The sequence below is a fragment of the Chroicocephalus ridibundus genome, chromosome 20 (assembly GCF_963924245.1).
Source record: "Chroicocephalus ridibundus chromosome 20, bChrRid1.1, whole genome shotgun sequence".
Taxonomy (NCBI): domain Eukaryota; kingdom Metazoa; phylum Chordata; class Aves; order Charadriiformes; family Laridae; genus Chroicocephalus; species Chroicocephalus ridibundus.
In genome coordinates this window covers 2,797,740-2,824,169 of record NC_086303.1, presented here as the reverse complement: position 1 = coordinate 2,824,169, position 26,430 = coordinate 2,797,740, and the positions used below count along the sequence as shown (strand labels likewise).

The 26,430-nt window shown below is 52.0% G+C and overlaps 3 protein-coding genes across 6 annotated transcripts in view; 1 reads left to right on the top strand and 2 right to left on the bottom strand.

The window, feature by feature from the left end:
* Positions 1 to 859: 859 nt before the first annotated feature.
* Positions 860 to 3,648, bottom strand: CLPS (colipase). The gene is made up of 3 exons (XM_063356562.1): positions 1,818 to 3,648; positions 1,118 to 1,240; positions 860 to 1,028 (listed from the first exon to the last, which is right to left on the bottom strand). Exons 1-3 carry the CDS (start codon positions 1,926 to 1,928, stop codon positions 903 to 905), a joined length of 360 nt encoding a protein of 119 aa, XP_063212632.1. The 5' UTR covers positions 1,929 to 3,648; the 3' UTR covers positions 860 to 902.
* Positions 3,649 to 5,361: 1,713 nt separating this feature from the next.
* Positions 5,362 to 11,469, top strand: LHFPL5 (LHFPL tetraspan subfamily member 5). 2 transcript variants are annotated; one of them, XR_010073785.1, is made up of 5 exons: positions 5,362 to 5,949; positions 9,340 to 9,576; positions 9,929 to 9,961; positions 10,246 to 10,418; positions 11,222 to 11,469. XR_010073785.1 is itself a non-coding variant. In XM_063356321.1 (4 exons), the coding sequence occupies exons 1-3, from the start codon at positions 5,538 to 5,540 to the stop codon at positions 9,943 to 9,945; spliced, it is 666 nt and encodes a 221-aa protein (XP_063212391.1). In that variant the 5' UTR covers positions 5,362 to 5,537; the 3' UTR covers positions 9,946 to 9,961; positions 10,246 to 10,534. The 2 variants fall into 2 exon arrangements, 1 of the variants encoding a protein (XP_063212391.1); XM_063356321.1 differs by lacking the exon at positions 11,222 to 11,469 and having other exon boundaries at positions 10,246 to 10,534.
* SRPK1 (SRSF protein kinase 1) overlaps positions 11,441 to 26,430 on the bottom strand; it is a 27,619-nt gene continuing 12,629 nt past the window's right edge. For all 3 annotated transcript variants that reach the window (XM_063356319.1, XM_063356318.1, XM_063356320.1), the window contains 13 exons: positions 25,073 to 25,181; positions 24,552 to 24,639; positions 24,250 to 24,337; positions 22,663 to 22,769; positions 21,813 to 21,978; positions 21,308 to 21,333; positions 20,611 to 20,821; positions 19,463 to 19,888; positions 17,943 to 18,043; positions 16,939 to 17,046; positions 15,404 to 15,473; positions 14,869 to 14,961; positions 11,441 to 13,945 (listed from right to left, as the gene is read on the bottom strand). In XM_063356319.1, coding sequence (XP_063212389.1) covers positions 13,761 to 13,945; positions 14,869 to 14,961; positions 15,404 to 15,473; positions 16,939 to 17,046; positions 17,943 to 18,043; positions 19,463 to 19,888; positions 20,611 to 20,821; positions 21,308 to 21,333; positions 21,813 to 21,978; positions 22,663 to 22,769; positions 24,250 to 24,337; positions 24,552 to 24,639; positions 25,073 to 25,181 — 1,778 coding nt within the window. In that variant the 3' untranslated portion in view covers positions 11,441 to 13,760. The remainder of the gene's footprint in view (positions 13,946 to 14,868; positions 14,962 to 15,403; positions 15,474 to 16,938; positions 17,047 to 17,942; positions 18,044 to 19,462; positions 19,889 to 20,610; positions 20,822 to 21,307; positions 21,334 to 21,812; positions 21,979 to 22,662; positions 22,770 to 24,249; positions 24,338 to 24,551; positions 24,640 to 25,072; positions 25,182 to 26,430) is intronic.

Sequence of the window (26,430 nt, the reverse complement as noted above, 5' to 3'; positions counted from 1 at the left end):
AGACCCCCCCTCCAGTGACCCCCTCGCCTCCTGCAGCCCCCCACACTCTGCCTCCTCCTCCTCACCCCCCCACAGCACGTCTGTGCCCCCTCCCCATGCCCAAACGGCCGGCTCTGAGCTGGGCATCCCCCCCCCCCACAGCTCCCCCTGCTCAGGGCACAGGGGCAGCGCCGAGGGGATTTGCCCCCCTGCTGCTGGGGGGGGCTGCTCCCCGCATCCCCCCATCCCTGATTCCCAAGGCTCCCGCGCATCTCGCTGCCGGAGACGCGGCTCCAGGAGATGCTGGTGGGGGTGCTGCACGAGGGGCCCCCACGGCGCGTACAACCCCTGCCCCTACGAGCACCGTTTCGGGGAGGGTCCCCACGCGGGCGACCACCCCAGGGAGGGGGTGCAGCCCCCGGAGTGGGGGGTCAGGCCCACAGTGCGGCACGGCGGTGGGGGGGGGACACACGACCACCACGCACCCCGAGCGCCCGCAGCTCCCACACCACCTCCGAGTCCCTCTTCTCCGGCGACAAACCTTTCCTGGGGGCCGTTTCCCACCAGAGCAGCCGCAGCGGCAAATAAACCGAGTCCGGCACGAGCCAAGCGGCTGCCTCGGGTCCTGGGGGGGGGCATCTGCCTGCATCCCCTTTGCTTCCCCCCCCGGGCAGAGCTCACCCCGCTGGCCCGAGCCGGGCTGTTAGACGATTCCGTAGGATGCACATCTCGGTGCAGCCATCACCTCCCCGCGGCTTTTTCGGATGGAGGGACACGTGGAGTGATAACGCCACCCTGCAGCTCGGCAAAAGATGCTTTTTACTGGAACCAGCCCCCCCCCACCCCCCCTCCCCGGGGAGGGGGAAAGGCAGGGCGGCAGGGGCGGTATGGGGGGGGCACTGGGGGGGTCTCTTCCTTCACCACTACTCGTTCCGGGGGTCCTTGCAGATGCCGAAGTCGCTGTTGGTGATGGAGCCCACGATGGTCTTATCAGCGTCGCAGGTCAAGCCGCTCTCGCAGGGACACTTGTAGTAGACGCCGTAGAGGCTCTGCGGGGAACCAAGGCTCAGGGCAGCGCGGGGGACATGTCCCCGTCCCCGTCCCCCCGTCCGCCCCCCGGGAGCGGGGGAACACGCACCTTCGGGGAGCACTCCTGGAACTCGGCCGCCTTCGGCGCGCATCGGGCCAGGCTCAGGCCGCTGCCGCGGTGGCAGCAGCCGCTCTTGCACTGGGCGCTCTGCAGGCACAGCTCCCCGATGTCCTGCGGGGCACGAGCACCGGGTCCCTCTCTGTCCCCCCTGAACACCCCCCCCCCGCCCCCGCCGTGTGCCCGGGGGGGTTTGGGGGGTGTCGGACACCAGCTCTGCCTTTCGGCTGGGGCTCAGCTCCGCTACCAGCACGCCCGAGCCTCCCACCCTCCAGCATTTCCTCGGTCCGGCCCAAAATCCCACTCGCTGAAGTGCTGTTTTCTGCCCGGCTCGCGGGAAGGGGGCTGGGACACCGCAGGGAAAGCGTCCCCCCTCCCCATTCCCCGCGAGCCCCCCAAGGAGAGGGTCCCCACTGGCGCAGGCAGCCGAGAGCTTCACTCCCGTCCGGTTTTGGGCTTCCCCGTCCCTTTGCTCAGCTGCTTTCGTGGGCTCCGTGAACCCTCACAACCCCGCAAAACCCAGCACGCCATCCCCGCCTGCCTCAGTTTCCCCAGCTGCAGTAAGTTTTGCCCCCCCACCCCCGGGCTCCCCCATGTTGCTGCTGCCAGACCGAAGCACTCCCCGACCCTCTGGTGCGGCACTCGGGGTGTCCCCCGGCCGCGGCCAGGACGGGGTTCGTGTCCCTCTTACCAAGTTGAGAATGAGCCCCCGCTTGTCCGGGGCGGGCAGGGCTGGGGCCAGCACCAGCAGGGCCAGGAGCAGGCAGGGGACCAGCGTGGTGGCCATGGTGGGCTCGCTCATGCCTCCGCCACGGGGCCGGCGCCAGCTTTATAGCCGCCGTCTCCATCAGCTGATGTGGCTGCTCCTATCACACCCCAACTCGTGGCATTGGGGCAGCGCCGCGACGCCTTGCCCCGGGCAGGAAAACGGCGATGTCCCCGCTGCCAGGCAGTGCCACCGCGGGGACCTCGGTGATCGTCCCACGCCGGCGATGTCAACCTGCCCTTCGGCAGCTCCTTTGGCCCGAGTGAACGCGAAGTAACGGCGCTCCTGCGCGTCCCCCGCCGGGGATTTCCAGTCCTCCCTCCTCTCCTTCCCCCCGGGCTGCAGGGAGCCGTGGGGCTGGGGTTCTCCAAGGTGCCCTCCCTCATGATGGATCCACGGGCAAAGCGAGAGCCGGTGCCATGGCTCCGTGGGAAAGCGCCCACCCCCAGACCCACCATTGCTCGCACATTATGGTCACGGACTCGAGAAAGCTCAAAGCGTGGCGGGAGTGAGCTTCTAGCACCCATCCCCCTGAGAGCATCCCGCCGCCCTCACTCCATGCTCCAGAGCCCACCGATGTCCCCATCCCGTGGGCCACCATCGCGCCCTGCTCTCAGTGTTTCAGTGCTTGGGGGACGCGGCCGATGAAAGGAAACGAGCCCTGGGAACGGCACAGCTTTTCGCACCTGCGTCGGCCCGGCTGCTCTCGGCAATGATTAACACCCGGGCAGCCCTGGCCTTGGGCGGCCCCAGGGGCGACGCTGAGGCCGGCGCTGGATGTCAGTCACGCTGGCACGTGGCATCTGGACCCACGGCAGGAGCTGAGCCTCTGCGGTCCCTCGGGATGTGTGGCAAATGTGGCTCCTGGAGAAATCATAGAATCACAGAATGGTTCGAATTGGAAGGGACCTTAAAGCCCAGCCAGTGCCACCCCCTGCCCTGGGCAGGGACAACTCCCACCAGCCCAGGTTGCTCCAAGCCCCGTCCAACCTGGCCTTGAACCCCTCCAGGGATGGGGCAGCCACAGCTTCTCTGGGCAACCTGGGCCAGGGGCTCACCGCCCTCACAGCAAAGAATTTCTTCCCCAGATCCCATCTCAATCTCCCCTCTTTCAGTTTCAAACTGTTACCTCATGCCCTATCATTACACTCCCTGATCCCGAGTCCCTCCCCAGCTTTCCTGGAGCCCCTTTAGGGACTGGAAGGGGCTGGAAGGTCTCCCCGGAGCCTTCTCTTCTCCAGGCTGAACCCCCCCAGCTCTCTCAGCCTGTCCCCACAGCAGAGGGGCTCCAGCCCTCCCAGCATCTCCGGGGCCTCCTCCGGCCCTGCTCCAACAGCTCCGTCTCCTTCTGCTGTTGGTGCCCCGGAGCTGGGGGCAGTATCCCAGGTGGGGTCTCCCCAAAGCGGAGCAGAAGGGGCGGAATCACCTCAAGGTGGCCACAAGCACCCACAGCCCGTCTCGGGGCCGCCCACGCTCCGCTGGCAGCAGGACGCAGGGTGCAGGCAGAGACCTGGCCCTGCCCCAGGTGCCGGCTGACGCCCCGGGGTGCCCCGGCAGCAGGATGGGCCCTTTCCCTTTCTGCAGCGGGGCTGTGGGGACGGTCCCCTCCCTGCCTGCAGCCCCAGCCAGCCCCAGAGCTGACAGGGGGAGTCCAGGGGCCCGCAGCCCCCCACCCCAATGATGCAGCACCCCGTGCACCCCCTCCAGTGGGGGGGAAGACCCAGGTGACACCAGCTGGGGGGGCAGAGGGGAGCGGCAGAGGGGGCACAGCATTTGGGGGACATCCTGGGGCGTACGGCACAGCCCGGGTGGATCCTGGGGGTCACGGCACAGCCCCTGGCACATCCCAGGGCGCACGCTGGGGGGCAAGACACATCCTGGGGAGCATCCCAACGCGCGTCCTGGGGCACGTGCGCGTCCTGGGACACATCCAGGGGTGCACGGCACATCCCGGGGTGCATGGCATGGGCACAGAGCGCATCCCAGGCCCCGCGGTGACACACAAAGCGCATCCCAGGGTGCGCAGCAGGGCACGGGGCGCGTCCTGGAGCACGGCCCGGGGGCCAGCCCAGGGCAGGTCCTGGGGTGTGTGTTGGGGACATAGAGCTCATCCCACAGGCACTGGGTGCATCCCAGGGCACATGATGGAGGCACAGGGCGCATCCCAAGGGAGCATCCCAGGGATACGGGGCACATGCTCAGGACACATCCCAGGGGGGCATCCCTGGGACACAGGGTGCGTCGCGGGGCACATCCCAGGGGGTTATCCCAGGGACACAGGGCTCATCCTGGGGACAGAGGGCTCATCCTGGGAGCATGGGGCTCGTCCCAGGGATGCATCCTTGGGGCACAGGATGGATTCCGGGGGTACGGGGCTCATCCCGGGGGTATATCCTGGGGACACAGGGCACACCCCAGGGGCGCATCCCAGGGATGCAGGGCACATTCCAGGGGCTCATCCCGAGGTCCCATCCCGGGGACACAGGATTTATCCCGGGGACACAGAGCTCATCCCGGGGTCCCATCCCAGAGCACAGGGCTCATCCCAGGGTCCCATCCCGGGGACACGGGGCTCATCCTGACATCTCATCCTGGGGACACAGGACACATCCCGGGGACACGGGGCTCATCCCGGGGTCCCATCCCGGGGTCCCATCCCGGGGACACAGGACTCCTCCCGGCAGCACAGGGCGCATCCAGGGTTCCCATCCTGGGGACACGGGGCTTATCCCGGGGCGACAGAGCTCATCCCAGGGTCCCATCCCGGGGCCACAGAGCTCATCCCGGGGTCCCATTCCGGGGACACGGGGCTCATCCTGACGTCTCATCCTGGGGGCACAGGACGCATCCCGGGGACACGGGGCTCATCCCGGGGTCCCATCCCGGGAGCACAGGGCTCATCCCGGGGTCCCATCCCGGGGACACGGGGCTCATCCCGGCAGCCCATCCCGGGAGAACAGGGCTCATCCCGGGGTCCCATCCCGGGGACAAGGGGCTCATCCCGGGGTCCCATCCCGGGGTCCCATCCCGGGGACACGGGGCTCATCCCGGGGTCCCATCCCGGGAGAACAGGGCTCATCCCGGGGTCCCATCCCGGGGTCCCATCCCGGGGACACGGGGCTCATCCCGGGGTCCCATCCCGGGAGAACAGGGCTCATCCCGGGGTCCCATCCCGGGGACACGGGGCTCATCCCGGGGTCCCATCCCGGGAGAACAGGGCTCATCCCGGGGTCCCATCCCGGGGTCCCATCCCGGGGACACGGGGCTCATCCCGGGGTCCCATCCCGGGAGCACAGGGCTCATCCCGGGGTCCCATCCCGGGGTCCCATCCCGGGAGCACAGGGCTCATCCCGGGGTCCCATCCCGGGGACACGGGGCTCATCCCGGCAGCCCACCCCCGGCCGCGCCTCCTCCCGCTCCCCCCGGGGCTGGGGGTGGGGTCTGGCCGCCTCCTCCCGGCTCCTCCCCGGGCTCGGTGGCAGCGGGGAAGCCGGGGGGGGGGCGGGACGTGTCGCGCCGCCGCTCCCGGGGCGGTCCCGCCGCCGCCGCCGCTCTCCGGTGGGGCGGGGCAGCGCCGGGCGCCCCGGCGGCGGCGGCGGCGGCGGTGGCGGTGGCGGTGGCGGTGGTGGTGCCGGTGTCCCCGCCATGCCCAAGCTGCTGCCGGCGCAGGAGGCGGCGCGGATCTATCACACCAACTACGTGCGGAACGCGCGGGCCATGGGGGTGCTCTGGGCCCTCTTCACCCTCTGCTTCTCCATCCTGATGGTGGTGACCTTCATCCAGCCCTACTGGATCGGCGACAGCATCGACACGCCGCAGGCCGGCTACTTCGGCCTCTTCTCCTACTGCGTCGGCAACGCGCTCACCGGCGAGCTCATCTGCAAGGGCAGCCCCCTCGACTTCGGCACCATCCCCTCCAGCGCCTTCAAGACCGCCATGTTCTTCGTCGGCATCTCCACCTTCCTCATCATCGGCTCCATCCTCTGCTTCAGCCTCTTCTTCTTCTGCAACGCAGCCACCGTCTATAAAGTCTGCGCCTGGATGCAGCTGGCGGCAGGTGAGCGGAGCCGGGAGCTGCCGATGGTGTGCTTGGAGCTGCTTTTCCCTCTCTGTCCCCACGTCGATTCTGTCGGGGGGGGGCTGGCCACAAAAGGGGCACCAGCATAACCCCCATGCCCCATTTGCTCCCCTTGACTGGTCACCAGCGGGGAATTTGCAGTAGGTAAAGCCTGTCAGAGCCGCTGAGGCCCAGCAGACTCATCACACGCGGGCGATGCTCCCCTCCAGGCACTGCTGCGAAACCACGCGGCCCCAACGGCCCAGCCCCACTCACCTGGGGGGGAGCTTTTCCTCTCACCATCACCCAACGCCGTCGCTCCCGCTCTGCCCTATGGTTGTGGCTTCGGAGCATCAGTCCCAGGGCACCGAAGGCTGCGGGGCCGGGGCTGGGTCACGGGGCTCCCTGCTGCGTTTGGGATCCCACGGGAATTAAGCGGGGGGACGGTGACAAGGTTTGCTGGGTTATTGGGTGCCTGCGATACCCTCGGCAGCAACCAGTACCTCCCTGAGCTTGGGGGAAGACGTACGAGGGAGGGGGAGCGGCAGGAGGGGACTGACCGTAGGACTTGGTACCCATCACCCACGTTTCCCTGTTTTTCCGCTCATCCTCGCATCCCTCCCGGAGCTCAGCCCTGTGGATCTCCGGCCTTTCCCCATCCCTCCCTCCTTCCCCCAAGGCGGTGAGACACCCGAGATACCCGGTAACCCAGCTCCCGCCTTCCCGGCCCCAGCTGAAACCCAACCCGGCCCTTCGGCTGCTCCTGAATCATTGATGCTGGGACCAGGCGCGGCCCCCGCCGTCCCCGGGTGCCCCCGCGGCAGGGACACCCCGGCTGACACCCTGTGGGAGGGTGGCATCAGGGTCGCTCCAGTTCCCGGCTAAAGCAGCGAGCTCAAGCAAAGACTTAGATAAGAGGCTTGGGGCAGCTCAGCCTCTGCGGGAGCCGGGAAAGGCTTTGCTGCTGTTATTTGGGGCTTTTATGTACGTTTTTTTGCGCCGGATGGGGAGAGAAACCCGGCGCAGGTGGCTCCGGCTGAGCGGACAAGCCCAAATGGTCCCCGGGAGCCCGGTTTCTCCGCCGCAGACAGGTTCTCCGCAGCTTTCGAGCCACCACTGGGCAACGCAGGTGCTGCTGCATTTCTGGGAGTTATTTTAAAAACAGGGCAGGGAAAAAGAGGATCCATTTTCTGGGCTTTGCTCCGCGCCAGGGCGCATTTTCCCAAGAGAAGTGATTTCTTTCCACCTTCCCCCGTTTCTCTGCGCTCCTCCTCTCGTTAGCTGCAGGGAAGAGTAATTAAATAAAGGCGAAATCAGCTGCTTCTCGAGGAAGAGAAATGCTCTCTGCAGAGCTAGGAACCTGCTCGCGGGCCTTGCCGCTCTCCTCAAGCCGAGGAGAAAAAGCATCGGCAAAAGGTGAGGGAACCCCCCCAAAAGCGTTTTCTGGTTTTACCGAGCACCCAGTGATGGAGAAAAGGCCCCGGCGCCGGGTGCAGCAGGAGGCTGTGGGTGTCCCCAGAGGACAGGGACAAACGGACGCTCATCCGGAGCTCCCACCCTGGGGCTGTCTCTGGCACAAGGAGCCCGGGATGTTCTCACACCCGCACCCAAACACGTAAAGGACCGGCTCTATCCATGCTCTGCACCAAGATAATGGCGGAGGATGCGAAGAGCTTCCATTAATCCCATCCCAAAGCCTTGCAGAGGAGCTCGGCTCTTCTCCCTCCGGCGCCCGCTCGCTCTTGTCCAGCAAATACAATGATTTCTCCGACCGTGTTGGGAGTTAAAAAAAAAGCACTTGTGAGATTTTGGGAGGTGAGCCGCTTGGCAGAAGACGGCCCTTCGGCACCTCGCTCTGGGTTTGTTGGGTCTCCCAAGGCAAAGCCACCAAGGTGACGCGCCAAGGGCCCTGTGGCCACCGGGGCTGGGCGTCGGGAGCAGCCGGTGGCTCACGGCTGGACTGGAACCGCGGCAGCTGAACAAGCAGAATTAATCTGCCTGCCAAGCTGCTGCTGACGGCAGCTCTGCCCTCGCAAACCGCGAGCCGAAACCCAGCCACACGCAAGGCACTAACGGGGTTCCCCACCTTGGTACAGACCAAATCCCTCCTGCTTTTGTTTGGAGAAAATGTTTCTCGGGAGCGACGCAGGCCGGGATGCGCGCGGAGGCAGGAGGATGTTGCCCGGGCAACGCAGGGTTGGGAGATGCTGCTGCAGCATGTCCTTGGCAGGGAGCGGCGGCTGAACCCGGCCCCTCCCTGGCTGCAGCAGCGCCAGCCGAGCAGAGCCCGCGCGTGGTGGGCAACCACGGGGCACCTTTGAGCCTGGTTAAGTCCTAACTGGGACCGGTGGCATTCAACGTCTTTGTGGGTGACACGGACGGTGGGACTGAGGGCACCCTCAGCCAGTTTGCCGGTGACACCAAGCTGTCTGGAGCGGTTGACACGCTGGAGGGAAGGGATGCCATCCAGAGGGACCTGGGCAGGCTGGAGAGGTGGGTCTGTGAGAACCTCCTGAGGTTCAACCAGGCCAAGCACAGGGTCCTGCACGTGGGTCGGGGCAATCCCAGGCACAAACCCAGGCTGGGGGATGAAGGGATGGAGAGCAGCCCTGAGGAGAAGGACTTGGGGGTGCTGGTGGGTGAGAAGCTCCACACGCCCCGGCAATGTGCGCTGGCAGCCCAGAAACCCCCCGCAGCCTGGGCTGCATCCCCAGCAGCGTGGGCAGCAGGGCGAGGGGGGGATTCTGCCCCTCTGCTCCGTTCTGTGAGCCCCCCCTGCAGTGCTGCCTCCAGCGCTGGGGCACCAACAGCAGAAGGAGACGGAGCTGTTGGAGCGGGGCCGGAGGAGGCCCCGGAGCTGCTGGGAGGGCTGGAGCCCCTCTGCTGTGGGGACAGGCTGAGAGAGCTGGGGGGGTTCAGCCTGGAGAAGAGAAGGCTCCGGGGAGACCTTCCAGCCCCTTCCAGTCCCTCAAGGGGCTCCAGGAAAGCTGGGGAGGGACTCTGGAGCAGGGAGGGGAGCCATGGGGCGAAGGGGAACAGGTTTACACTGAAAGAGGGGAGATTGAGCTGAGATCTAGGGAAGAAATTCTTGGCTGTGAGGGCGGTGAGCCCCTGGCCCAGGTTGCCCAGAGAAGCCGTGGCTGCCCCATCCCTGGAGGGGTTCAAGGCCAGGTTGGACGGGGCTTGGAGCAACCTGGGCTGGTGGGAGGTGTCCCTGCCCAGGGCAGGGGGGGGCACTGGCTGGGCTTTAAGGTCCCTCCCAACACAAACCATTCTGTGATTCTATCTGTTTGTGGCCAGGCCTGGCCATGGCCATGCCACGCTCCTCCACCTGCACTCTGGGCTCAGCAGGTACCTCGCGGCCGCTGTAACATCTCCCTCTCCCCGCAGCGACCGGGCTGATGATCGGGTGCCTGATCTACCCCGACGGCTGGGACTCGAGGGAGGTGAAGCGCATGTGCGGGGACAAGACGGACAAGTACACGCTGGGCGCCTGCACCGTGCGCTGGGCGTACATCCTCTGCATCATCGGCATCCTCGACGCCCTCATCCTCTCCTTCCTGGCCTTCGTGTTGGGGAACCGGCAGGACAACCTCCTCCCGTCTGATTTTAAAGTGGAAAATAAAGGTAAGGGCCGAGCTGCGAGCCCCGGTCCTGCTGCAGAGCATTCCCACCCCGCAGCTGAGGGCTGGTGGCTTCCTCCAGCAGCAGCAGGAGAGCTGTCATGGTCACGGTGCTGCTTCGTAAGGACTCCGAGAGCACCAGGAGCAGCCAGAAAATCAAAGCAGCCCAAGGCAGGAGCCCAAATTGAGCCAGGCTACATTTCACATGCCCAGAGCTTCCCCTCGCTAATCACATTTTCCAGTTGGTTTTTTTTTTTTTTTTACTCCTTTTTGAAAAGAAACCTGGAAAACAACACCCACCCCCTCAGTTTTATACCATACCCCATTAACACTGCGATTATCTTTTTGTTTTACAGAAGAGGGCAATGACTGAGGGAGCCGCTCGCCACGTAAGTGACGCCCGCGGTGATTTTTACCGTTTCTCCCCAGCAGACGTAATGCTGCTGCTGGTGTTTTTGAGGATTACTTAAAGGATTGACAACCGTATATAGGCGCTGGTGCTATAGTCCCGTTGGGTCTGTTTGTGGTTAAAGGGGAAATAAGTCTTTGCTTTGCCTCCTGACACCAGGAAACCATAAATCCCTGCCAAGTGGTAAAAAAAAAAAAAAAAAAAGCTTAAAATTTGCAATCATGCTCCATTCGGCAACAGCTGACCTTTTCTTTCTCTTCCCAGGAACACCTACAGCTCTTCTTCCATCGGCCCTTTTCCTTAAAGTGACTTTTCCAATAGCTTTAAACTTACCGACTTCTGGATTTTCTACAACTCTCCTGTTGGCCGAAGGGGCCGTCGTCGGCTCCCAGCTCTCCGGGAGGTTATTTGATGGGAAAAGCCCAAACCGGACCCAGGTTATGTTTTTTTCTAATCCATCAGCAAACCTGTGGGAAAGGGGAGGGATGGCGATTTGCTGCTTCTTGGGGTTTGTAACGCCTTCTTTCAAGGAAATTACTTCCGAATAATAAAATAAAAAAAAAAAAAAAAATAAGCGTTTTGGATTTTGCACCGGTCTCCTTGGGGCAGGGGAAATCCTCTGCCGTGTCCCAGGTTGCCCTTGTGCCTGAGAAATACCGTGAAAGAGCCAATTCCTAGCGGAGCCATGAATCAGCTTCCCCCTCTGGGCAATGATAACCAAACATAACTTTTTTAAAAAGGGCATTTTTCTGGGGGGGGGGGGGTGGGGGGGGTGGAAAAAAAAAGCAAGCTGTGCCGGGCTGCAGCAGGCCTGTGGCAGCAACAATACCTGCAAACCACGGCAGATGGTGCCAGTCAGCATCAACTCACCAAACCACCCCATTAGTCCCATTTCGCCCTCGTCTCTTCACCACATCCAACAGCCACCTCCGGCACCGGCCGCTTCTGCGGGAGACAAAAGGTCCAGCTCTTCCCTGGGCAGAACCCAAAATTAACCCGTGTCATGATTTTTCATTCCTGCTTGCTGCGACCTGTTGGTCCCTGCAGCAGCCCATTCAATTCTAACAACCACCTTCCAGCTTTATGTTTCCCTCTAAAAAAAAAAAAAAAGCATTTGTTAAGACCCTTTGCTAGGGAAGAGAGCAGAGGGAGGCCAGACTTGGGAGAAAAACATATTTTAGAGTGGATAAACAGCAGAGTTGTCCTGCTACTGACTACTTTACTCCCTCTTTTAAAACAGATCACGATACCAGCAACAGCATCTTCACCTACACCATCTCCCCGCATCTCGTTCAGGAAATAAAAACAAAGTGCTCACTAATAAGAAAATTCGAATAGATGGGCCACAGGCTCAAAAAGAACAGACTTACAGAGGGAACATAGGAGGAGTAGGGCTCAGTTATTAAATAATCTGTTTATTGTACGGCTTTCACAAAGGAAAAAAGACAAAGCACCCAAGTAGAAAGAATAAAAATGTATTTTCCTTCAGGTTTTAGACTGACACAGCAAGTACAAATCCTTTAGTGTGAGCACTTTACGGCAATTTGGAAGTTTAACAAACCCCAAGTGAACGAGCACACGGTACAAGACTGAATCCCGACAGCCGCTTCTGCAGGTCTTCAACTCACAAGCTGGCTCCAGCCTCGGATCTCACGGTAAAATCCCTCCCCCGGTCGGGGGGGGGCGGGCAGAGGGAAGGGAAGGAGCTCTGGGAGTCGAAGCAGAGCCCTTGGAGGCAAAGTTCTTTAATCAGCCAGGACACAGGAGCGGGTGAGCTCTCAAGACAACAGAAAATGTTCGCCCCTGCCAATGTATCTTCACAGGACGTCGACAGGAGGTATTGTGGAACCCAGTCCCGCCTGCAGCGCTTCTGTAACAGATATGGAAGTGACACACAACCGGAGAACTCCAGATGAAAGGGGGCGGGGGGGGAGGGGGATGAAAAGTCAAATCAGCAGTTTAAAACTCTTTTGGTATGTTACCTTCCTTTAATTTTAGATTATATGCATAGAGAACCTGATCTACCCCTAAAAGAACATGCAGCATGATTTGCATTAATAAGCCCAATCAGGCACCGGACCGGAGAAACTCTTTTTCAAGTGGATTAAATGACACCAAGGTTCATGAATGAACGATCCTTACGAACCAGGATTTTCAAACACACATACAGAAGTGACACGCAACAGTAGTCTTGGCAGCTTTGGTAATGTCATTGTCTCAGATAGCATCTGGGTGGCCTCCAGCAGCGGCTTCTGTCCTCCGGGAGCCACCACGAATCCAAAGGCCAGTTTGGTCCAGGGTAAGGAAGCGCCTCTGAAGTCTCAACGCTGCCAAATCTTGCTTTAGAGCAGAGCAGGATGCACTGAATCTGTAACAGGACGGGCAAGTCTAGAAGAAGCCATCATAGAACTATCAAACGCCACAGTGATTTAATTAAAATTAACCCATTTACTCATTATATCCAAACCCCTCCAAGAAGCTTATATAGAAACCCCACAGAACATTTTAACTTGGGGTAACTCCAGAAACAGCTTCTAATCCAGTATCTACATAGAAAAGTTCCACTTCTGCGAGCTCGCCTTGTGCTAGTGGCCCAGAAAATAAAAGGCATTCCCACCCTGGGGAGTTATTTCCGAAGGCCAGCACCTGAAGCAAGTGAAAGGAAACAGAAATCTTTTACAGCGGGCCTTCAAGTGTTGATTTTCAGAGTCAAGGGCGATAGCGTGGCTGTGATCCAGATGCTTGGGAAGAAGCGAATGGTCAAAAATTAAGAGGCAGAGCAGACTGCAGCAGTGAAAGCCAATCTCTCACGGATACAGCAACCGCCTCAAGCAAGGCAAAAAAGTGCCCGTAAGGGATAAAAAAAAACCCCCAAAAAACCACAACCCCCCAAAAACGTAAGAGCTCACTAAAATGTTAGAAGAGTTGCCTGCAACAAGGCCACCTCCGCAGCCAAAGGGCGCACCCATCTGTCTGCTGAAGATTGTGCGTTGAGTCAGTTCCAGCTTTCGCCTATTGCGCTTGTCACCTTTTAGTCACAGGCACAGGCATTAAAGTAGAAAATGTCACCGAGTTCCGAAACTATTCCGACTATCCGGGCACAAGGAAGGAAAAAGTAAAGGGGCAGGGCATTTTGGAGGAAGAAATAAAGGATACTAAAACCTAGGTTTAAATAGCTCTTTTCAAAAGATTGAAGCTGCTAGAACTAAGGAAAAGTTACGTGAATACAGCGGACACCCAGAAAATGGAGGATTTCGAGGTCTTTGCTCTACAAGGAACTAACAGCACCTCGGTGCCATCCGTTACTTCTCACCCCATTGCTAGCTACTGGATCAACAGCGGGAAACTGGCTCCCGAGTCAGTGAGATAAGGAGGCGTTGGGATCTTCGCGTCCCCCTCAGGAAGAAAGGAGAGTTGAAATTTAGCTAAGGGAGCATATCCGAGCACAGGTGAGCTCACAGCTGTAACACACGGCGCGTAACGGTGAGGAGACTCAAGAAAAACTTCATATTCTCGTCAATTAGTCTTTGGCGAAGCCCAGTCAAGGCAAAACACAGATGACGCCCACCGGCTGAGGAGAGTCCCCATCGAGTCACACAAGCAAACTCAGCAGAACAGGTTAGGTTTATCTAAAATCCTTGGAAGCCTCGAAGGAAGAACTTCACACTGAAAATGAACAAGGAAAAGGGGGGGGGGGGGGGAAATGGGAAGGGGCAGCTGGGTGCGCGTACGCTACGCTGTAAACCAGAGTGTAGTGCTGTGGCGTCGGGTTGAAGCCTCTAGGAGTTAAGCCAGGGGTGCCTGAGACACTCTGCTGCCGTAGCTCGTTTCTCCGGGATCAGCTCCAACATGGGCAATAAGAAGTCTGTGAATGCAGCTGCCTCCTCTTGGGACCACTCGTATTTTTCCACCAAGACTTCAAAGAGGCCCCAGGGCTTCAGTTTGGTGATGTGCTTCAGGTCACCTGAAAAGCAAGACAAAGAGGTTAAGCGCAGGACGTGGGAACGGTGTAGCTGAATAAAACAGGCTGAACAGCTAAACGAGACAGACTGAACTCAGGAACTGCTCCCAACACTTGGGCACAGGGAGTATAAACAGCAGCGCATGCCGAGAGAAGAAATAAGTTACCCTAAAACCCCCTTTCCATCCACTTTTGAAGACTGTTCTAGAAATATACTTTCTTGAAGGCTTCATTTTACCTCCTGCTATTTCTGATCCAATATCAGCAAATATTGTTTAACTTTATTAAATGGCCAATTATACCAGTTGACATGACAGGTAAACACTGGGCCGTTGACTTTGGAATACACGCAATACACGCAGCACTTTGAGAAAGCAATACACTACTAACAAAAAAGAGTTTGTTCTATTAAAAAAAAAAAAAGGAGTATTAAACTAGGTCAAAAACTTCTTCTTGAGACTCAGTAGTTTCTGGGGTACTTAGGGCTTTACCATAATGGTATAATGCATCCCGAGCACCATGGCTCAGGACACGAGGAGCTATTTAGGCGAGTGGCATGCTAGAAACGGAACAAAGTTGTCTAGAGAAGACTTCAAAGGTGAGTCAACGCCTCTAGTTGACAACGAGCAGCTAAATAAAGCCCGATCGAGTCTGTAGAAGCATCTGCAGCCCTGTTTTTCTACCTGCTGCGTTTGATCTACACCAAGATGTCAGGTACTAGGGTGTAGGATACTTTTAGCAGTTAGACAAGAACGCCTTATGTTTGGGTACAGTTTTACTGAGAAAGAGTTTCATAAAACAAAGGAATGACTTCAAGAGGCATCTTTGCCAGCCATCTATTGTTAACTGGTATTTCCAGCAAGGCGCTCCTGTGTATTTGGGGCAGGGGATGAGGCGATAAGAGACACTGCTTTGTTTGCTTTTACCTTTTTTGGTGAAAAATTCCTTGGAATATTTTCCTGCCAAAATGAGCTTGCGAGGTATTTTCCCCAGAAGTTCTATGATCAATGCAATGTGATCTGGATTTTTGGAAGAGAAAAGACAATGAGACAGATCCACACAAGACATCTCTACGCCCCAGTTTCCTTCTCTGGGATCTGAGGACAAAGACATTGTCTCCCTTAAAAGTTACTTTCAGATCCACCTGAAATCAGATGACACTAAGCAATGACAAAGTCACAGGGGAAGGGGAAAAAAAGGGCAAGGGCAAATTGAGGCATGATCAGTTTAAGAAGTGAATAGGGAACCCAAGTGGTAAGAGCAATGGGAAACACAAGAACGTGGATTTTCTTGCACGGTGTTTTACTGCAGAGGCTCGAGCACAGTTGGTGCTGATTTGGGTAAAGAATCTTTTTGCAAGGAGCCTTTGCACCCCTAACTCCTAAGGGAAGGCTCATTCTGAAGAGGCAACCGTTGTATTTCACGTCCCGTTTTAAGAAGGAAAGACTTAGACAAACACACCTTCATCCCGTGAGTAATCTTCCCCAGAATGCGGCTCGAACAGATAGTCTCCTGTCGCTAACTCAAAGGCCTAAACAAACAGAAACGAGCATGTTAAACCACTTTAACACACTTCACACACTGTTAGATGCGCTGCAGGTTGATTCTGCATATCTCTGCGGGCCAGAAGCAAAGCGGTGGGAAGAATAACTCTGGGACACCATTCCCATCTTAAGACGTGCAACTACTTTGCAACGTTTTAATGACTACATTAAAAAAAAACATCATAGGCATATCTCTGATGAATTCTGGATCGCAGCATAATGCAGTACGCTTGTGTGAAACTCTACACAATTAAGGCATTTCACACGCTTACCCTCTCTTCTACCTCTACAGCATTTTGCAAAATGATGTCACGTCCAAACTCTAGGTTTTTTTTTTTTTTTAAACAAAGATTCTCCCCCTCTCCGCAAATTTCAGACATTGAAGGGACATTTTTCAAACAGCTGATCTCTGAACATTTGCCTGTAGATACAAAAACACATTGAGGCTTTGAGCAGCCTGGGCTGGTGGGAGGTGTCCCTGCCCAGGACAGGGGCATTGGAACTAGATGATCTTTAAGGTCCCTTCCAACCCGAACCATTCTGTGATATGTTTTAAATGAGAAAAACATTTGCATTCAGTTCAACTCGCCACTCCTAAATTCCATGACACGTTTACCCTTTACATATTCACTTTTACTCAAACCAGACTCTCCGACCTTCTCTAGTCTTTAGTTTTCTTTATGGACTGAAGTCTAACTACTAAGTTTTGGTCACAAGTTTTGCAGAGACAACACAACCTTATCAACTTCTCTTTTACCACAATCATCAAAAAAAAAATAAAAAAAATCACAGCTTGTTTGCCAAGACAGCGAAAATCCTTTCCACTCACTATTTTCCAAGCTTAAAATATAAAAAACAAGCTTCGGTTTGTAGAAAGCACAGAATGGAGACACCAAAGAGGTACACGCAGTAACTGACTAGACTGATTTTTTGAAAAAAATATAAGTTTTGCCATATTCTACATTTGCCAGCTATTAGAGGAACAGCATCAGCCTCGTCTCAGCATTACTCAGATTACAAAATGACTGCAAACATGCCGAGCATGCATACGATTAAAATATGAAATTATACTGCAGATGTCTGTGAAACAGCGCTGGATGCAGGAGAAAGGCTCTTTATATAAAAGGATTTTGTCCTCAGAATTGCACAGTTGTCTTGTTTTTCCACAAAGCACGATGACAAAGCGCAATCGTATTTGAAATCTGCCGGTGCCGCACAACAAGACTAACTTTCAGAAGGAAAGCCACACGTGGCAAAATAAAAAAAAAAAAAAAAAAAAAAAAAAGAGAAACAACTTTGGTACAGAAACCTGGTATTCAGCAAGTCTGGAAGTTGGCTGGCCACCTGTGAGGGCTTTTGCCAGGCTTGGCTAGTGACTCGTCAGTCCAGAGAGCGAGTTTCCCAGCCCAATCCGCAGAAAGAGCGTGAAAGGCCCTGGGTGACCCCACTCACCATACACGCCGTGCTCCAGATGTCAGCAGGGGTGTTGTACCCCGACCCTATCAACACCTCCAAGGATCGGTACTGTCTCGTCTGGATGTCTTCAGTGAAGTGCTTGTGCTAAAGAGAAGAAATGTTTTATTAAGCAGTTACAGACAAAAAGAGGAGAATCAACAACCTGGAAGGCCAGAGCAGATCAATTTCATCTGAATTTTACATCCTTATTAAATATTTCCTTATATTCGTACAAGTACTGTTTAAAAGCTCTACATGAGACACTTCTGAAGTAAAACAGTCCAGCAGTTTAGAGGAAAGCAAGACACGAAAATAGAGTAAGGGAAGACTGTTCCAGAAGCTGCACCTTCTCCTTGACCGTGACAAGCCGTGACTCAGGTACGTTAAGGCAGATGAGCAACACCAAGGTAAGAGACCGTCTTGCCAGATGCTGCAAACCTGATGTGCAATTCTGAGTTGGAGACTCTCCCCCATAAGATCTGAAGTATTTTGCCACTTACAAAGCTAAGTAAAATATACATTTCTTCCATTTGACACGTCAAACATTTAAAAGCAGCACAGCACAGCGATCAAAGACTAAAACTATTTGAGTCTCTTTCATGTGCTCATGAATCCACTGAAATGCTTTGACAAGCCAATAAACGACAGAACTAGCACATCACAGCAATTGTTTGCAACTTTCTCGTTCTCCAGACTCCTTCAGAAGTTTAACACATGCAGATTTCTACACATTATATGTGACACTGTCCACAGGCCTATTAAAAATAATCTAATGACTAAGAGGCACCCAGAACACAGGCTGAAATCCTACGTTGGAAGACTCGTTCTTTGCGTCCCTGCTCCCCCCCTCCCTCTTTTTTCCCCCCCAACACACAGTTTCCAACTGTCACTACTTTCACAAGCAGGTCTAAGAATCTATTTTACAGATTCTTTTCCATCTTGGCATACTGTGAATGAATTAGCAGGTTTAAACGGCCAACGTGAAAAGATTTCAAACTTACCACCCAGCAGGCATTCCCTAGGTCAGCTATCTTCACTTTGAGCTTATCTGCATTCTTGGGCTCAAGAGGATTAAGAAGGAAATTCCCAGCAGTTGATTTTCCTAGAGGCAACATGTACAACAGCTGATTAAAGCTACACGGACGCTGTCACCATCTGTCATCCAAATCTTACAGCCCTCTCCCTGCCCAGGAAAGGGTTTGCTTATGGATCACAACTTTTCCCTCCCCAGGTATAAAAATCAGCATCCATCTGTGCTGCGAACAACAGAACCACCACCGTTAAGGCCCGACTGGTGTTACGAAGCAGAAATAAGCACACGCAAGAGTGACACTTTCCCAGCACTCTTTACACAGCCTTAAAATCTGTCTATACCTAGACAGGCTTTTTTAAATAAGGGCATTGCCAGAAACACAACAAGCCTCTCAACCCTTAAATCCTCCTAAATCCTTGAAGGACAGTCTAAATATTACAGCATCTTTTTGACACAGCCATCACTCGCTGCTGCAACAGAGACAGTTACAGGCGCTGAAAAATTGCAAAAACCTCAATGACACAGTGGAGAGCAGAAATATTAAGTTGCTAAATTAGATCCAGCCGTTGCTCTAAAGCGGTTGGGGAGAGAGCTGCGAGAAGCAAAATACACTTAGTAATCTAGTAGGGGCGTCCAACTAAATGCAGTTCAAGTTTCAAAAATCTGTAAGTTTCACTCGCGGCTTTTCACCCACGTAACTTCCCCAGCCAAGAAAACACTACAGAAATTTTTTTAAACAGAAGTACAAATGCTAGTTTCTCCCTCCTTCTCCAAGCAGATACACTTCACCTGACCTTGACTCAAAGATGCAAAAAAGGACAGTTTTATCAACCAGGTTTTTCAACAAAACCATACACCTGTAATGTGCTTTAACCGCTGCACACTATTGTGTGTCTTATGTTCTCTTAAACCTACAAGACTTAGTTTTTTTTTCTCCCTGGAAGAAATCATATTTAAATGAAAGCATTAAAGAGGTTTCTTCCTACGCTGTATAGGCTTTGTTTCAGTCAGGCTTTAATTCTAGTTCTGGGAAAACATTTACTCATCTCAAGTAACTGAGGGGAGTTACCTGTGCTCCATTTTAAAAGCAAAACCACCAGAACACACCGAACAGTACTTATCCCGTAATTTAACGGCCAGTGACGATTTGTAGACTTACATTTCTAACCATAAATGAAAATCACGTAAGCAACACCTGATACAAAGGAGGGGATGTCCCTATGCTGAAAAACAAATATATAGCTATTTTTTGAAAGTGGGAATACTTGTGCATTCAATAGCCTAAAGTACAACTGCAACTGGAAGCTACAAACAGCAAATATTTGAGTAGAACTGTCAGGTGAATTAATCCTGGGAGGAAAAGGCTCAAACAGGTGGTTCTGATCCCTTCAAAACGGGGGTTTCTATTAATACTCTGATGAAGTGTTGTAACACAACTCTCCCAGATCGAGGAGAAAGGAGCCCGTTCTCACAGGGTTCCTCTTATACCTTTGTTGTCCGACGGGCTGTTATTCTCATTCTCATCCTCTGAAGGTATCTCTGTCCGGATGCTTTCTTGCAAGTGGTTTATCTCCTGCTCGTTGAATGAGCGCTCTTCGTTGGACGTGGGCTGACACACCATGGAATCTTCTGAAACTAAGGGCACGAACGAGTCCGACATTCCTTCTTGAGGCCTGTTCTCCGAGTCACCATTACGCTGACTGTAATTACAACTACGGAAGTTCCCCTTCTGCGTGTGAGGGTGATCGCCACAGTCATTGGCATTATGAAGGTCATCCTCAAGTCGCACAGACCCTTGATTGCCGGAGTCCGGGAAGTCCGTCATTTGTATCACTCCGTTGCAATTTATTTCTGTAACACATTTTTCCACGCTGCTTTCCATCAGAACAGATTGCTCTTGTACAACGGCTTCAGCTGGAAGAGTGGAAAAGGAAAATATAGCAGAACACGTTTAAACAACGGAATAGCTGAAGCTGTTCAGGGAGCCCTCAGAAGCAGGTAGTTCTCAAAATGAGTGTCTTATGTTCTCCTAAACCCAAGAGGCTTAGTATTCCCCCCCTCCGAAACAAATCATATTTAAACAAAAGCATTAAAGAGGTTTTTTGCCTACACTGTATAAGCTTTGTTTCAGTCAGGCTGCATTTCCAGTTCTGGGAAAACATTTACTCAAGTAACTGAGAGGAGTTCCTTGTGCTCCATTTTAAGAGCAAAACCATCAGAACGCACCGAACAGTACTTATCCCGTAATTTAACAGCCAGTGACAGTTTGTAGACTTACATTTCTAACTATAAATGAAAAAAAATCACATAAGCAACACCAGATACAAAGGAGGGGATGTCCCCATGCTGAAAAACAAATATATAGCTATTTTTTTTCAAAGTGGAAATACTTGTGCATTCAGTAGTCTAAAGTACAACTGCAACTGGAAGCACCACAAGTTATTCATGAATTCAATTTATAACGGGAAATTTCCTAGTCTCTTTAATCTTCCTAATCTTTACTCTAGATGAGTAAAATGCAATACAAACAGGTTAAATAACACTGGCCACCTCTACTCAAGATGCTCCCTCTACTCGTGCCAGCATGAGTGACGGGACAACACTGTGCTACTTCAGCCATACTTTAGGTCCAATACCTGTCTTTTTGCTGACATTTTCCTCTGGTGGAACTTTTATGAGCATTTCCAGGGGGCTCTGAGCTTCTTCCTCCTCTTCAGGCTGTGTTTGCCCGGGGCTTGCTTCCTTCTCCATTTCCTCTATCTCTTGCATTCGCTTCTCTAACAACTCGGCCTGCCGTTTCTGCTTCTTTTTCAACTTCTTTTTCTTATTCTTTGACATTTTGTCAGCCTACACAGATGCAGAGAAATGGGACTTAGCATTTCATATTTCAATAAATCTAAAACGCATTAAGTTTTAATTTTAGAGCTGAGGAAGCAGTCTGGGATGAAAACTCTGGAGACAGTTCTTCACCCAAATAAAACACAGATATTAAGGCTTTTGGAGCAGTTGCTTAAGGCTCTTATCAGTGCATTTCTGTCTTGACCCGAGGTGCCTACAGTGTTCTCCAAATGAGGGATTTCAGACAACAGTCACCTTCACAACAGACCGTGAGACCACCAAAAAACCCACTTCTTCTGGTGATATATGAGCCAGAAGGAGCTCCCTACATCTCCAGGACAGCACTGAACCTGATGCCTGTGACTATGACAAACACAAATCACCCTTTTCCTTCTGATACAGGGTTGCTTTCCCTTAGCGCTGATGGCATTATGAAACAACGCAGCAGATACTCTAAAGAGATGGCTACTTACGCATGAAAGCTATCACACTTACTGGTTTTGGCTGTGGCGCAGTGCTCACTGAAAGGGAAAGGAAGATCAGTAAATTAGTAAATTTATATTCAAAAACTGCAACTGTGTTCTTATCCTAAGGTAAGCTTTTTCCTCTGTGGTTTGGTAACAACATTTTAAAAATAGCAGCAAATATTATTTTGGAGGCTTACTTCTCTATAAAAGTACAGCAAGAATAAAAAAAAATTAAAAAAAAGAGAAAACATCGAATGACTAAACGCAAAATTAAAATTCCAGATTGTAGACTTGCTTGACTGATATCAAAGACTTAAACTTCCTGTCGTGCAGCTTCGTTTACTGCATGTATTATGCATCTTACTGAAGAGAAAATGCAAACCAAACCATTAAAATACCAAAGTTAAGGGAGCTTCCCTAAGCTAAACTATGCTACGATGGGCTCAGCTAAATGTTGGCGTTGCGAGATTATGACTGACCGTTATGATTTGGGGGCGGGGGAGAAATAGCACCAATTTTCAGGAAAAAAGCACCTGCAGAGCCAGACGGTGGGGGAGCCCCCGATCTCTGCCACTCTGTTGCTTCTGCAGCCAGCCTGCGGATATACTGGTCGTTAACGCATAGAAGAATGTTCTCAGGTTTAATATCCGTATGAATGATTCGACATTTTGTGTGCAAGTAATCCAGACCCTGAAGAACCTGCAGACAGGAGAGAAGGAAACCGATCATTAGGAAAAGCAAAGAATGAGCAAATTGAGAGTGAAGTGAAAATGTAAGGTTGTCTCCGACGACCAACGAACCTGAATGACTTCTGTGTTTGAGAATACTCCAGATTAGAGCTAATGTGATCAGTGGTTACTATTCAGTTCCAGAAAATACAGATTTGCATACAGGTTTTTTTTGCTATGAATTTAAATTACTGTCTCTTTACCCTCAACACTTACCATAGCTGAAAATCTAATTTTAATACCCTACAAGAAAATCACGCTTTCCTCCTCCCCTCCACCTCACATGTAGAAAGATGTTTCTTCTTAGGCAACTACCCAGTAGGAAGAACAGGTTTCTCTTGCTCTTCCCATCATCAAGGGCTGTACCTACTGCGACTGTTTTAAAAAAAGAATTACTTGCACTTACAAGGAATAACCAGGGTAAGAAGAGGTTAAAAGCAAAGCTGGCCTCCCATCACAGTTTAAGTGTCAGGAGATAAGTATCTGTAGCAGAAGGCTCTCGCAGTAGAGAAAGGAAATACTAACCCGAGGATGATTTCCTCGCATGAGAGATACACCACTGATTTTTGACTTTTGCTTTCTGGGATCTGAGAAAGATTAGTGAAAGAGTTCTCACTGGGTCGAGGGGATGAGTGCAGTCAGAACTGGAACTTACCTGTTTGATGATCTTTTTGACACAAGGGAGCGGAAGCCCCTGATAATTTGACTTGATGATCCACTTCAGGAGATGATGGCCTAGAACTTCAAACACCATACAGATATCTGGAACTCCGTCAAGGAAAGAGATGGACATCCTGACCCACAGAGCCCTGAATTCCCAGGACTGAAGATCAAAAGAAATCCCTACCAGTTAAGCTTTTTATATTAAAGAATCCTCATCCTTCTGGCACAGCTAAGGGAGATTAGGGACCTTAACAGCACCATCCCATCCTACACATTGTTGTTGTTATCTAAAACCTCAAATACAAAGGGATGGAGTTGGTTAGGACAATGGTCCTAACACGGCAGCAGCAATCTCCTGCTTTGGGTGGAAGCCATCACCCAAGCAAGCGTGCATTAGTGTTTCCTGCTAGTATTGAGACAGCTCCGAGCCAACAATGTATGTTTTGGAACAGCCTTGGCTCTCGCCCCAGGCAAAACTCGATGCCAGATCTGTCTGTACCAGCATTACCTGAAAAGATAATAAAATTTCCATTTCACAAGTCATCTTCACAACAATTAAGGTACTTTCTCCGCCTTCCCTTGCCTCTTTACCAGCAAAACAAACTTTTGACAAGCCTGGGCTTCAACAGTATTTACATTATCTGCTTTTTGCCTATAAGCTCTCAACAGCTACAGTCTCTTTAGTGACACAGTGTTGTGCCTTTGCTTTAGAAGGCAAACTTCTAGGAGTTTATTAGGCTGCTTTTCTTCTACACTGGCAGAAAGCACGCATGTGTTCCACAAGAGTGAAAGAAATACAAGATCAAGTCAACGTTTACTCTGTGCTAGGTACTGGAAAAAAGTTAACAGAGGTAAAACATTATGGGGCTGCTGTTTTCTGGGAGTGTTAGAACATTTATAACCTACAGCCCGATTCTCTCAAGCAGCCTAGTAATTCTCACGGAAATAAAGTTCAAGGTACTGCAAAGCAGAAACATGCACAGAAGTTTTAAGTTTTAAAGGTGCATTACTGGGACTTGCCACAAATCACTGCCTATCAGAAGGCTGTTCACAGAACGACAGGGGATTTTCAAAGCAATACACTTCAAACATCCTAACAATGTTGATAAAGTCCGTGCTTCCGTAACTAGAAAACTACCTTATTATCAAGTTACAGACTGCATGCGTTTGCTGTTTGTAATTACTGTTCTTAATATTTTATACGGCTTTACTTAAATAAGGGGTTATTAGCAGGCTGCTTGCAAAACTGAGGGGCTGAGACAGACGGGCTCTTACCACAAGGGCACCTCGGACGCGAAGCCATTCAGCGCTGATCACAAGCCAGACGCAGCCACCCCATCTCTCATGTTGCAACCATGACTAAGCAGAGCCATCTCTGCAACTTACACACGTTACGTCAGGCCGAATGATCATTCTGGATCTGAGCTTAGCAGGCAGTTTTGAGGCAGATGATTCTACAGCAGGTTTCCTTGGGCAGCGAAGGAGGCGCCTGGGCATTGCTCACCAGCCCCGACACATCACCTCCCCAGCAAACTCCCAGCTTTGCGCAATTCTTTGCCTTTATTCCACAAAAGGATACGGGAACCATTAACTCCCGAAATCTTGAAGTCATCTAACAACTGAACAACTCTTTCTTTACTTGGATCATTTGGGTCACTGTTGCGCACCTGCAGAGAAAAAGAGGATTAATTTTGTGTTCCTTGAGGTAACTACTAGGCAAGAACATATTCTGAAGTCTCATCCACTGCACTACTGTTAGGTTTCTATCCAAATTCTTTGCAGCTACGTGACCCGGAAATGTCAAGCAGGTGACTAACGTGAACTCCGCAATATGAATTTCAAAAAAAGTTTAAAAATTGAACCCCACTCTCAGACACTCACCGATTTTAGCAACTTGATTTCGTCCAGTGCTGTTTCTGTGTAGTGCTCTGCACTCTTCACCACCTTCATTGCCACAAACCTCCTCCCTCTACACACACAGTAAAGGAAATTGGAGACTGTTAACACTCCTACAAAGAACTTATTCTCCAGGATTATCCTAATTCTTTTGCACATAAGAGACCTATTTATTTAAGGCATCATGGAAAAAAGAGGTTTAAGCACTCTCATGATGGTTGTCTTTGGGTCTCTTTTTATAAAACATCCATGTTAGTCATTTCTCATAAAATGAAGTAACAGGTCAGAGACTGCTGAAGACAAGGGCACTCCTTCCGCATACACGGTTTGTTCTGTTAACTCCCTCCCACCCCCTCGCATGCACAATACCAAAAGAAACTTCTGTGTTAGGACATGAACAGCTACGTTTCGTGCTTTTATCTAAAAGCGAAAAGACGCTTTCTGATGATGCGTGTGCGATGCCGTACATCCCCACCAGAAACACCAGTTAGAACAGAAAGACTTACTGGATGTCCCAAGCGAGCCACACAGTGGAGAAGTGGCCCCATCCAAGCTTCCGAATCACATGGTATCGTCCGTTAAACAGATCTCCTATTTTCACAAGGTGATAACCACCTAGAAAAACAGTGGGAAGTTTGTATATCAAGAGATCACACGAGCGCTGAAGAGCAGGTATGCAGAACAAGCATCACAACTCGAGGCAGACTTATTTGATGCGTTTAAAATTGTAATCCTTTAACAAATGCAAATGTTTCTCTAATCGGATCTTGCTAGAACAAATATACAGTACGTTAGAGGAAGAGCTGCGAAAAGCCCCCTAGTTGATTGGAAAGTTTTCACGCAATTGAACTGGAATGACTGACTTTTCCTCCTTTTTAATGTAAGTCATCACTGCAGCATCACAAAAGGTTATTTTCCTCAGTAAAAGCCACGCTGACCACCTTTGGAAAACACAGCTTATGATGTTCAGTAACAGAATCTTACAGCTAAATATCAGCATTGCTTTTGCATGCCCCATCCTCATAATGTGAAAGAGTACTGCACCCAAGGTCCCAAGGGAGTTTTTCCTTGCAACCACTTTCCTGACTGAAAGACACTTTGCCATTTAACAGCATCGCTGAAATTAGGGCAGTCGTCTCCCCGTACCCCTAGTATCTCTCAGCTCTGACTATGCAGGAGGATTCCATGATGGAAGCAGAGAAAGACATGAAAAGCCAGACAAAGACACAAGGGAACTGGCAGAAAACAGAACAAAGAGAAGAATCTGTAATCGGTAAAGCATAAACTTTTACCAGAACCTGGAATTACACCCTAGATTCCAGGCGCTTGCTATTGAGTTGTGGTCAGCAAATACCACCCATGAAACCCATGCTTTGCCAGGAAGATTCATCTCTCTTGATTGACTGGTTCACAAACAAGACACAGAATCACAATCCATTACTTCATTAGCTCAAGTAGCAGAAGCCCCTTTTCTTCACTTAAAGATTTCAGTTACAACAGCGACAGCCACAGCAGTTGCTAATTCACACAATGGCTCTCTTCTTCCCACTTGCTTTACAGCAAAGGAAATCCCACAAATATTTGGGTAGCACACTAGAAGTAATGTAAATGCTTTGAAGTAGAGCACTGAAGTGTAAGAAACATTGCAATTCAAGTTCCCGGTCCTATTTCTACTTTGCATTTTTTTATATGCATATATAGCATTCGTTACATGCCTCTCCCTCTGCCATATTCAACAGGGACAATCAACACAATCTCAGAAGCAGTCTTACAAAGCGCTTGGAGGTGGGGACACACATTCAATGCTTCAACTAAGTGATCAGCTGAATTTCTGCGATCAGTGTTCTGTCTTTTTTAAAGTATG